The sequence below is a fragment of the Poecilia formosa genome, unplaced genomic scaffold (assembly GCF_000485575.1).
Source record: "Poecilia formosa unplaced genomic scaffold, Poecilia_formosa-5.1.2 Scaffold7, whole genome shotgun sequence".
Classification (NCBI taxonomy): Eukaryota; Metazoa; Chordata; class Actinopteri; order Cyprinodontiformes; family Poeciliidae; genus Poecilia; species Poecilia formosa.
In genome coordinates, this window is record NW_006799946.1 from 3,357,473 (window position 1) to 3,370,397 (window position 12,925).

Sequence of the window (12,925 nt, forward strand, 5' to 3'; positions counted from 1 at the left end):
TATTTTAATACAATGCATTATATACACTTAAAAAAAACAAAACATTAACATTAAACGTGCTAGCTTTAAATGTTATCTGAAGACATAATAACAGCACTTGTCAGAAGTGGGTTTTCTCTGCAGGAGAAACTAATGAGGCTAAGACGAGCCTCATTAGTTTCTGGAAACTGTCCCAACAATAACCACTAGGAAGTCTTTATTCTACACGGTGGTTCTGTGGTCTGATGAGGCCGACAGATGGGGGGCGGTGGGTGAACGGGTGCCACTGGCCCTGGATGCTGGGACTGTCGGTGTGATACGGCTTGCGGATGCGGATGATGTCCTGGCCAGATTGGTCGGTCAGCTTGGTGAGAACCTCTAAGACCTGCTGCGACGTTTTGTTGCTGAGCAGCTCCTCCTTTGTGTTACCATTTACTGCAGGGTGGGAGAGTAAATGTATCATGTGGTGAGAGACTGAATGGGAACAAGACAAACGTGTAACTCTGACAGAGTTACATGTTTGTCTAGGTCTTGTTCCTGAGTATTAATCTTAGAAAAAGGGGTAACATACTGCCCCCTACAGTACATTAAGAGTTACATCACAGTTCACACTTTCTCATAATTAGCTAATTTATTACACAGTGATATGGTATTTGCATTTTGCTTCATGACTGTTTATTTATTTATTTTTTTAATTTATTCTTGTTCTGGTTCCTGTTCTGTTATTAGATATATTAATGTGCAAAATTTATATAGACTTTAATCGTAGTTGCATATCTATGAAGGAACGGAAAAAGTCTGAATTTGTCATGTGAATGCAACATTGCAGTCTATCTGAAATCACAAACAGGTCGATTTTGTAATGAAACCCAGATCTTATTTCAATCGAACAAACTCCTTAAGTGGCTTAAAATCTAGTCAAATCATTTCAAACACTTCCGAATTACATGGCAATCAAGCAATTTATGAGAGCATGTAAACTTTTGAAGAGAGCTGCATGATCAGAGAGAGAGCCTGAGTCTTAGTTTGAAATTTGACTTTTTTCAAATATTTTATCTAAACATTAATAACCGGAGCCCCATGTGTAAGGATTTAAAAATGCTTTCAAGAGAACACAATGCTTTTCCCTGATTCTATATTTGTGATGATCTTTGGAACAATCGGGACACTTTTACCAATTATTAATCACATAACTACAGTACAAATAAAATAAAACCATCATGAGAAGACCAATTCAATATTTAGTCAATATTGTGGGTACTTACAGTACTCTGCAACTACTTTAGGGATACTACAGAGCTGAGGAGAAACATAAACAACAGTCCCAGGGTTCTTCTTGGCAAAATCCACCACTCCCTCCTCAATGAAATCCCTACAGGAGGAGAAGATGAACTAGTTTGTAGACAGTTCTACAAATAAGGCACGTTTTAAGAAAGAAAGTAAAGCGTGCAACATTTCAGTAGATATCTGACAATATTTCTTACAATGAAAAAAGGTCACTGGTTTTGACAGTTCCAGCTGGGACTTTAAGTACACTGTCACGTAAACAAACTTCTGGATTTATAGTGAGATTAAATTACACACAGATGGAATCTACTTACTAAACAGGGGACTTTCTGAAGGACAGAGTGTCCTTTTATAAAGCCACTGTCAGTCTTCCACGTAAATTTCTAAAAAATCGTTAAAGTCTGCAGTTGTACAGAGACAAAATGTAAATGTGCAAAGGAGTACAATACCAACCTGACTCCCAGTGCGCTCGGAGACTTCTTGGAGAACATGATGGAGACCCGTTTCAGTTGACACACGTATCGGCCCACGCCGTTCTGAAGAACGCTCTTCAGGAAGCGGCTGGGCGTCCCTCTGGATGTCATCCTTTCACCTTCAACTTTATCTTCAACTCAGTAAAGACAGACCACTGCTAACATGTAGTAATTTATAAAACTGCGATACCTAAACTCGTAGAGGACAACCTCTCGGCTAGGAACACAAGGCAGCCCGTCGCTTGAAAGGTCCGATGTGACACATACACGGAACTGAAGTTTCATAGCATAGCTACAATATGGAGCGCCGTCTGCCATATTGTGTGTGGCAGGTTCTAGGGTTCTCCTTGGAAACCAACGCAAGATTTTTCGTGTTGGTAGTTAGACTGGAATAGTTTTCACGTGCAGTTCCTTTTCCTGTTTTAAAATAACATTACCACGGTGTGCGAGGGAATGCAAACTTACTGCCAGGGGGAAATCCTCTGTATTCCTTCGGGACCTTTGTAGTTCAATTTAACTCGATTCAGTTAATTTATATAGTGCAAATTCACCACAAATGTCGTCTCGTGGCACTTTAGTAGAAATAATAACTTCAATAACTACAATTACAATTATTCAAAGTAGTTAACAGTTTCCAAGAAAACCCTGCAGATTTCATCGAGTCAGTGGCTTGCAGCATTTAACATTTTAGACCCTTTCTGGACCGAATCTCCATTTACGGCACAATCCCCCAGCTTGATCAAAGTTTCTTTTTTTTTTTTTTTTTTTTTTTTTTTTTTTTTTTTGCATGCAACAAAAACTGCCACACACAATATGGCAACGACATTGACGTAAGGACCTGAACGCGCAAGAGATGTTTCTTCTTCTATAATTTGTTTTAGACGGACTTGTTTTGAAAGCGTACCAATAAAACCCGGGCTGCATGGAGCATGGGACAAGACGAGGTCAGACGTTTAGCAGGTAAAATGTCTTTATTAAGATCATGGTTTTTATTAACGTAACACACATTTTTTTAAGCTGATTTTATAAGGTGCTTCACTGTCTACTTCCAGTCTGTGAATTGTGTTCGCTTGAGTGAAAAAGAAGACTTAGCATAAGCCTTAGTATATTTCTGTATCACTTCATGAAGTCAGTTGTGTAGCTTTAATGCATCTAACTAATGTTTTGCACGCGTTTTCTTCTTTGTGTGTTTTTGTAGGTCAAATGAGCTAAGCAGATAGCCAATGTGGAGAGGCCTGCTGCTGAAGGGCACCACCTGTCTCCTGCAGGTGTCAGCCCAAAGCTTTCTCCATCAAAGACATGCTTCCTCCCAGTGTTTCAGACTTCTCACCCATAGGTCTGTCCACAAACTTCGAGAGACATCATGCATCCCGAGGCTTAGAAGTACAGACGTCTTCCAATCCCACAACCTGATCAGGAATTATAAAAAGGACGCCAAGTCCACTGTAGAGTTCCCTCTGAGTCCCATCACAGTCACAGACATCAAGCAGTACTTGCGCTCCAAAGACATTCTCTTCCACGATGGCTACAGCTGCCTCCACATCCCAAGCATCTTCATCGACGCGTTCACGAGGAAGGACAGCTTCTCCCTGTTCATTGACAAAACCACGGGACAGTTTCTGTGCAAGGACACGCTGGTGGAGGGCAGCTGGGAGGACCTCCAGGACTGCCTGGAGGTGATGCAGAAGGACGAGCAGGACTCGCTCAGCCCTCATGTGCTGCTGGGGTATCCGGAGAGCCTGGAGGAGCAGGAGGAGACGGAGAGGGAGCAGAGGGAAGTGCGGGAAATCTGGTCCAGCTCGTTGCCCTTCACAGATCTCCACGACGAGGAAGCTCAGCTGGTTAAAGCCATGTTCCGGGTAGGATTAAGAAGAACTTCATTTTGTGTTTATGTGCTGTTCTCTGAAATGCTACAACTAAATATGCATGTTGCAAGATTCTAAAAGGTAGTTCCAAAATCTTTAAAAAAAAAAAGAAAAAAAAACTTATTCCTGTTTACAGTCAAACACTGCATATCGTCAAACATTAAAGTTATGAATTATGGTTACACTGGATTTACGTAGGGCTTTATTTGGTCGGCAGGTAGGATTTTTTTTATTATCATTATTTGCCAAGTTTCAACAATTTTATTGGCAGAAAAGTCAAATTGTCAAGTGTCATTTATTTAGTAGCAAGGTGACTTCTTAAGGAAGTTGTTTTCCTTGGATTTAATTTAGGGGTATCGTTGTGATGGGGTTCAGTACAATTTAGGGGTATCGTTGTGATGGGGTTCAGTACAAGGGTATGTCACACCTTTCTGGTTGGTGTTTGTATAAGACTCAGAAAACCATGAATTGTTTCCGTTCCATTTCACAAACATGCACTTGATCGATCACATCAAATCCCAGTAAAACGCCTGAAGTTTCTGGGTGAAAATGTTCAAAAAGTTTGAATACTTTTGCAAGACACCATAATTGGTGAATTTAAACAAAAGGTTTTAAAAGTGTGAGTCACAGTAAAAAGAAAATCTGCATCTCTAGCAACACGATAGAGTTAATAATCTTTTGCGTAATGCAGACCTTTTTTAAACTTTTATCCGTACTGATTGTTGGACTACCTCACAAACTCTTCGCTGTTTTACTTTTTCAGATCACAAAGATCTCCAATGCAACCCTGAAGAAGTTTGGAGTGAGGCTCTTTAAGCCCACCAAGAGTCTGGTTTTCCCCTGGTTCGGTGGTCCCGACTCCTCCTTGAAGGGGATCAAACTCCTCTCCGCCCAAAGGACAGACGGAGAGAAGGTCACCTATCACGAAGCCACAGTTCCAAAGTGCAGCTCCTACTTCAACTTGTTCGGCCTCGCCCTAGTGAGCCGTATGGACTCGGAGGTGGTGGTGACGGGCTCCGAGTTGGACACTTTGGCCGTTAGCCAGGGCACCGGGCTCCCCAGCGTGGCTCTGCCCCGCGGGGTCAGCTGCCTCCCGCCGGCCCTGCTGCCCTACCTGGAGCAGTTCAAGAGGGTGACACTGTGGCTGGGGGGCGACATTCGCTCCTGGGAGGCATCGAAGCTCTTTTCGCGTAAGCTGGGCCTGCGCCGGTGCACCCTGGTGCGACCGGGGGAGTTCCAGCCGTGTCCACTGGAGGCGCTCTCCCAGGGGAAAAACTTGTCCCGCATTGTCAAAGCCTCCATCCCAGCGGCGCACAAGTCCATTGTCTCTTTCAAGCAGCTCAGAGAGGACGTTTACGGAGAGCTGGTGAACACAGATCAGGTGGCTGGAGTTAAGTGGACCAGATTTCCGGAGCTCAACCGGATCTTAAAGGGACACAGAAAAGGAGAGCTCACAGTTTTCACAGGTACTAATCTGTCATTTGTCTACTTACTTTATTTAAAGCTGGAACAGAAATAGTGGATAAAAATGGAAATCTTCACAAACCGGCCCAAATTGGAACCAGGCCCAAAATAAACGGTGTAGTTAAACAGTTTTGAAGGAATTGTATCTATTTAAATGTAATTATGTTTCATATCTGTGCGTTTTTCTTCAAAGAAAACTGAACTGCTACTTTATTATGTGGGCATAAAATGCTTTGTTTAAAGGTATGAAACAGAAGTAGGAAAGGGTCCTGTCCAGTTTTCTATCAGTGCGTTTCCTATCCAGGTCCAACCGGAAGCGGGAAGACCACCTTCATCAGCGAGCTCGCCCTGGACCTCTGCATGCAGGGTGTCAACACGCTGTGGGGCAGCTTCGAGATAAACAACGTGCGTCTGGCTAAGATCATGCTGACGCAGTTCGCCATGCAGAGGCTGGAGGAGAACCTGGAGCAGTACGACTTCTGGGCTGACAGATTCGAGGAGCTGCCGCTTTACTTTATGACGTTCCACGGACAGCAGAACATCAAGTATGTTTGATCAGGGCGGTCAGTTTATACCTGTCTCTCCCTTCTCTTTGAGTTTTCTTACGTTTTTGCCGACGCGACTGCCGTTTTTAATCAGGAACTCTTCCGTGAACTTGTTTTCATTCCAGGGCAGTACTGGACACCATGCAACACGCTGTCTACCTCTACGACATCAACCATGTCATCATTGATAACCTGCAGTTCATGATGGGTCAAGAAAACCTCTCAGTAGATAAGTGAGTGGAAGCATAGACTTTTATTCAGTGTCAGGGCAGAGAGAGCTTAATGTTCTGGCATGTAAGCAGGCAAATGTACAAAAACTGCAAATTTACAAAAACCTGTAGATTCATCTGGAGCAGGTTTACTGAAACACACAAAACCACAACATTTCAGCTAACAGTCGCATCAGTAAGGTAACTGAAAGTCCTGCTGAAGGTAGACAACCGCTTACCTGAGCCGTCCTTCTTAAGGTGGACCAATTGGCAAGTGGTCTACCTGCCACCACCGTGATTGGCAGGTGTTAAACAATGTTCTTTGAACACCTATTCCTTACAAAGTAGATTTGAAAATAGCTGTCTAGTTAGGCTCTAATCGTTAACACATTTGAATTAAAACATGCAAATGAATTTGCAATCCAGATTTGCCGTCCAGGACCACATCATCGGGGTGTTCAGGAAGTTTGCCACCAACAGCAGCTGCCACGTCACTCTGATCATTCATCCCAGGAAAGAGGAGGACGACAGGGAACTGCAGACTGCGTCCATCTTCGGTTCTGCTAAGGTATTTAATTTCTATTTTTTTTTTGTCCAATCTCTCCCATAAAAGGTCTAGTAGGGGTTCTGCAGGGTCTTAAGTTGAATAAGGCCGAATCATTTTTTACTATATCCCAAGTTAAATTCACTCACGTCTTGACATTTCCTCAACTGGTTTAGCAAAATAAAACTTTTAAGTGTGTCAAAGAAGAAATTTACGAGGGTACTTTTTTATGCGCTATTGGACTCATTTTGTTTAAATTGCTGTAAATTTAATTTACTGAAACATGCCGAAACCGTGGTTTACCCAATGAGTAGGAAGAACAAGAAGTAGAGAAGAACACGTACTTGTGATGTCAAAAAGAAAAGACGTATGTGGCGCACGCGTCCTGACCTTTGACCTCTCTCCAGGCAAGCCAAGAGGCCGACAACGTCCTCATTCTGCAGGAGAAGAAGCTGGTGACTTGTCCCGGCCGCAGGTCGCTGCAGGTCACCAAAAATCGCTTCGACGGAGACGTGGGCATCTTCCCCCTGGACTTCATCAAGTCTTCGCTCACCTTTTCAACGCCCATCAAGGGGAAGCACAAGTTGAGGAAGGTCGCAGCTAAGCCGGAAAACGAGGAGGAGGTCCAGGGGAACGAGGTAACCGCGAAGAAGGACGAAGGGAAGAAGGAAAAAGCGACAAAAACTGCGAAGGCATCGCAAGCGGCTAAATGCCCCGCTAACAGAAACGATAAAGCAAAGTAGTGATTCGCAAAAGTGTTTAGAAAAGGAAGTGAGCTCTCAAAACTTGACTAAGCTGAAAATATTTACAGCACTGTGTGCAAAGGTTTTGAGTCATCCCTTAATATTTTACATACTGTTTGTAATGGAGCTAAAACATGATCTGACTGCCTGATCTGTCCTATAACGTCTCTACGTTCTCTGCTTTGAAACTCTAGAAAAGATGTCCATTACCATCTGACTTTTTCTGGTTTAATAAGATGCAAACTGTCAGAAGTGTGAATAAGCATGTTTTTCTGTGTATCTCATACATTTGTTATTTACACACCCACACCACACAGTTGCATCACAATCAGCTGGAAATAATCTGACTCCAAAAGGAGAAACACATGTATGGATTTATTACAGTGTGATACATGTAATTTTGACGATTACGGCATATGTCTGAGACACCTAAAATCGAGTCTCCCACAAAGTCTCATCACCACGTTTAGCAGAAACGAATGCTTCTTACGTAGGCCACTCTTGTGTAATGAATTTATATACGATGAGTTTCACTGTTGGTTGTGAAGTTTGGTTGTCAGACTTCTGGGACTCGTTTAAATCCAATTTCCAGTCTTGGATTCCAGAAATTCCACCTAGTGAGGACAATTCAAAATCATTATTGTTTTCAGGCCATTGGAGGGATTTTTTTATTTTTTGCAGTAACGTACACTTCTTGCATGTGTTCACTGCTCATGTGTAGTAGACATTTTACCGGTATGTTTTGATGCTGCTTTAAGACTTGGAACGGCCCAGAAAATGTGTGACGCTCCTTATTTTAACTGGAGGATGACATTACGAGTGATCAGCTACCTTAAACGTTATCCTTCTCTAAAGTTACAGAAGATGATGAAAACAGTGTCATGCGTATCTAGTCAGTCGTAAGTTCAAGGAAAAATTTAGTCAAAATTTGACTTTTGTTGCAGCGTTTAAAGCTTTTCATCCAAGTATTTAATTTACTGTGAAACTAAGATCCACTGTATTTTGTTTGGCACTATCAATGTCTGTATTACCATAATGTGTTCTCACTCTACTGATCTTTTTCATACACTTTGTATCATGATTTATTAAAAAAGCTTTTTTCTACATAAAATCCCATTGTTGATGTGCTTCTATCAATGGTCAGCAGGGGGCAGTGTGGGATAAAAAAAAACAATAAATACGGACTCCTTGTGCCTAAACGTAGCAGCAGCGATGTTTTTCATAAAGTAGGAGGAGTTTCCCCGAAGGTGTTTAATAGATAACTGCAGCATGACAAAGCACAAAAGCGGGCATTAATTAGATTCTGCTTGCCCTCGAGTATTTAAATATTGGCGACTTTGATGAAGTTACAGATTACGCATGCGTAAAGATGCACATCGGGTTAAGCACGCCTACCTGTCACTGTGTAGCATTAAACCCTTCCTGCATCATGTTACACAATCTATTATTTAGGATGACTTTTAATAAATGCACCACGTTTCAAATGGTCTTCACATGAATATTTAATAGGTGGAATCAACTGTCCTACCTTTGCTTAGCTGGTTTTGCTCGTAGGTGGAATTGATTAGGTCTCATCACACTCGCATCAAACCAAATACATTCCACATTGATGATGTGAAGGCAATAAATAAATAAATAATTGCATGGTGTATATCAAGGTTTTTTTTTTAAATTATTTATAATCTTGGTATCTGTGATGAATATGGAATATGTTAATTCAGAAATTCAAACAACTGCAATAGCGAGAAAAACTCTCAAGTAGTATGAAATGTTGATCAAAACCATCTAATCTGATTAGTTTTCAACTTTTTTTTTCAAATTCTACTTGGGTTCCTTCAGGATCGTGTAACCCCCAAACTGCAACTCAACTACTGGCAGCATAGAATTGTGTTTTTTTATTATTATTATTATTATTGTGGCTTCACAGTCCAAACAAAGGAAATTATATTTGGTTTATATTCAGATGTATAATCCTCTGCTTTCATCTCACCCAATTATTCTCTTCAGCCACACCCTTTACATGTCCTTCATCACTTCATCCTTTAACCTTCTCCGTGGTTTTCCTCGTTCCCTTCAACCTGGAAGCTGTTTATTCAACATCCTATATGCATTATGTGCAGTGCTTTGTAAGTTATTACGCACCTTGAAAGTTAATATTTTTGTTAAATTACAGCTACAAATTTAAGAGTATTTTTTTTGGAGGGGGGCGTATTTTATGATAAAGACCAACAAAATCTGATTTCTGTCTCGTTTTGATCATATTTATCCTTATTTGGATCTGTTGTGTGATAGATGTCCAAGTATGACTGACCCGTCAACAATCAACGGGACTCATTAGTATGTGGGATAATGTGAACAAGCAGAAGTTGGATTCAGACTTTTCCTGTCATGCACAGGCTTGAGCAGTTCTGCAGGCTTGTCAAACAACTTGTTGCAAGTCATCCCTGAACGTTTCTGCAGCGTTGTTTGCCTTGGTGTGGACCAGCCGATGTTGGGGCCTCTCTGTCTGCTTCTAATTTCTTTTCTGGCTCCGTCCTTCCCAGACCAGTCCAGAGAAGCCCGTGGCTCCAAACTCAGCCAACACAGACGATGTGGAACTCTTAAGCACACTGGATCACTGAGACGTTAAATGTAACGTTGTAAACCATGAGAAATATCCCTCTATGTTTTACACACATAAATCTTTGTGTATGACTGTGGATGGGTATAGTGATTCCTAGATTCTCTCTCTCTTTTTTTTTTTTGTTAACTACTGCGTAAGCACACACAGCCTTTTGTACTGACTCCAGGCTGTGTGCTGGATGGGTCTGTGTGTCCTCTTGACTTTGTGGGTGTGGGATATGGATTCATGGGTTTCTGAATGGGCTTCTTTGTGTTTTCAGGCATTACTGCATCGAGTTGATGGCAGCCCTGTCGCCTGAGTGCTCTTCTAGAGGCAAAAGCTCAAGAAAATCAGTACAAAACGCCACCAAATAGCCATGCCCTTTTTGCTGTTAGTCATTACTCATAGCATGAAGTAAAGTTTCCTAAATGTTCTATCATAAAATGCCTTTGTCAAATTAGAGCTCTGGATAAGTTTGGTTTAATCTGTGCTTTGCATGCCAATCCAAATAGTTCCCATCTGGCGAGAATAGCAGATGAAACAATCTGAGCAACGCAGCTTTTTAATCACGGGGGAGACAAATAACGCGGAGACCAAAAGAATCCCACTTTATCAAATCCTTCGGGATGTGGTACAACAAAGCTGAGAAAAGATGCTTCATCTGCTCATAAATCAGCTAAAAATCACATCAAAACACACAAATAGTGTCTAGCAAATTAGATTGTTTTTTTTTGTAAACTGCTTCCACACAAAGCCTTATATGGTATTATACAAAGAACAAAAGATGGAGATGAGAGCTGCTTTGAACTGTGTTGATGGTGGGACGCATGGATACATGCGTGCATAGCTTTTCGCTTCATTAGCTTACCCTTCATTTAGCCAGCTATATTTAACAAAGTCTGGAGGTAATTTAGGGATTTGCAATCAGTCAGTCGACTCTGGACTTTAATACAGAGTTCACACAGAGACATGGTCTCCTCTTTTATGTAATGACATTATAAAGGTAACAATAGAAAACACTGGAGCTACAGTACAAAGTACGAAGCTACAAATTGCCAACCAATCTATGGACGCATTTATACAAAAGCACTATAAGAATTCAGTCCATTAACTTTTTTAATAGGAGTAAGTAGATTTTTTTGTTTTTTTTTGTTAATAATAAATGTTTCCAGCTAAGAGTTACATAAAAACATTCTTGTATCTTTGTATTAAATTTGAAACTGTGGATATGTAATTTTCAATAAATATCAATCAACATAAACCCACTGTAATCCTTAATCAGTCATTTTGCATTAGTACTGAACGGTCAAAACAAAAAAAAAGTATTTTCTTGTCAGTATGTAAAAAAGTTGCAGCGCTACTGACAGTCATATGAGATATGATATGGTATAAAGTATTATATATGATATGATTGAAGGCTTTTGATGTGGCAAATTTGCAAAAGATATCACCTCCTTCAAAATAAAGCTTCAGCTCCCTCCATGCTTTCGATGCCTTCCTTGGGAGAAAAAAAATAACTCATGCAATGTGATAAAACGTGACATAAATGACGCGACACCTGGCCATTCATTACGTGTATTCCCCTATGCGGTGCTGTAACAAGTGATGAGCCTCAATTCAAAAAAAAAAAAAAAAAAAAGAATTTAAGAAAGCCTGACGACGAAATAGAAAACATGCAAAAACACCCAACATCACATAACTCAGCAGTGTTCATGCTGACGGAATACACTACTTTAACAAATTGTAAATCTAAAATCCTCAGAAAACCTCATTCCCATCATGACCACATGAATTTTGAGGTTCGTTTCTGTGTGGCGCTGCAGCGGCCCCGCTGCGCTGGAGACTTTCCAGAGGCCCTTTTTCAGACTCACACAGCTGATGCAAGTAGCCCTGCTACCCCTCCTCATGTCAGGACATGAGGGAGGTGGGTTTTTGCTCTGTCTCTCTCACGTGGCATCTGGCACGTTTGACCCACATTACGCCTTCTGCTGGGCATATTAATAACCACATCCTCCTCTGTGTGCTCTTAGACCAGGACACAGCTCAGGTTTCAGGCTCATTATGTGAAGCTAATACAGTAATGTTGGTAATTAAAAAAAAAAAAAAAACCAAGCAAGAAGATATACCACAAGTTTTTATTTTCTGCTACGGCACGTCCTAATCTAAAGCTCTCTGTGAAATTAGAATTAATCATCTGACAATAACATTTTGGCTGCTGATGTGATGCTCTGTGATGCACCGCCACGGAAAAGTCTCGAACCACTCCTAATTTTCCCATCCCGTAAATTCTTGTAATCTCATAAAGTGATCACGAGCTATAAATCCCCAGACTTTCCGAACGATCGTTTAAGGTGTTCATTTGAACACCTGGCAAATTAAAAATAAGTCATCTAAATTAGGAGAAATTGGGGAACTTTGTTATAAGCGGTCTATTGTGTTAAACAGCTTTATTGTCTGAAATTTTGAGCACATAAAAGAAAATGAATGTAAAACAACTATAAAAGACAATGGCAGGAATTAACTGGATTAAATGGACATTGACTCTTTTGATTCGAACATTTATGGGCTGTAAAAATTCCAGGAGGAAATGCTTTTGGACAATGAAATTTTGGAGAGACCTTGGAGTAAAGTAGTTAAAATATGAGAAAGATCAAATCTGTGTTTCTGTAGACTACACCTTCCATTCAAACAAAAGGGAAAAAATTAAAAAGCAATCAGTATGAAGAAGTTCATAACTGTATTAATAAGTGCGCTTCTCAAGCAGATATTTAGCATCTGTTTTGCTGTCACTGAGAAAAATACTGAGATTGAAGAACAAAAGTGAAATAGCAACAAAAAGACACCCATGAGGGAATTGTTGGTCCTAAATTTGAAACAATAGTTAAAATACATCACTGAAGAATTGTAGACTATTTATATCAAGCCCCCATTTATTGAGTTATTTTATGTAAAAAAAAAAAAAAAAAAAAAGGAATTGAACAACAAAAAGCTAGGACTGAAGGAATGATTTCCTTTTTGACAGTCACTGAAAAAAAGAACTGGAATCAAAATTATGGAGCTAAAACTGTCTCATAATTCACAAATGCACCGTTTTAGCTCCATATGAGGACGCCGTGTCTTCATGGCTCATATGCTAACCTGTCATGCCTTGTTACACAGTGACCGTGAGCTCCTCCAGCCACGCAGCTGCGCTGCAAACACCTGTCTCCTGCGT

At 40.8% G+C, this 12,925-nt stretch overlaps 2 protein-coding genes across 2 annotated transcripts; one reads left to right on the plus strand and one right to left on the minus strand.

The window, feature by feature from the left end:
- Nucleotides 1–2,006, minus strand: mrpl43 (mitochondrial ribosomal protein L43). The gene is made up of 3 exons (XM_016681691.1): nt 1,720–2,006; nt 1,245–1,351; nt 1–414 (listed from the first exon to the last, which is right to left on the minus strand). The coding sequence occupies exons 1-3, from the start codon at nt 1,848–1,850 to the stop codon at nt 197–199; spliced, it is 456 nt and encodes a 151-aa protein (XP_016537177.1). The 5' UTR covers nt 1,851–2,006; the 3' UTR covers nt 1–196.
- Nucleotides 2,007–2,533: 527 nt separating this feature from the next.
- On the plus strand, nt 2,534–8,220 carry twnk (twinkle mtDNA helicase). Its single transcript, XM_007571791.2, has 7 exons — nt 2,534–2,699; nt 2,938–3,598; nt 4,368–5,070; nt 5,373–5,613; nt 5,739–5,846; nt 6,249–6,390; nt 6,774–8,220. The coding sequence occupies exons 2-7, from the start codon at nt 2,963–2,965 to the stop codon at nt 7,107–7,109; spliced, it is 2,166 nt and encodes a 721-aa protein (XP_007571853.1). The 5' UTR covers nt 2,534–2,699; nt 2,938–2,962; the 3' UTR covers nt 7,110–8,220.
- Nucleotides 8,221–12,925: the final 4,705 nt, after the last annotated feature.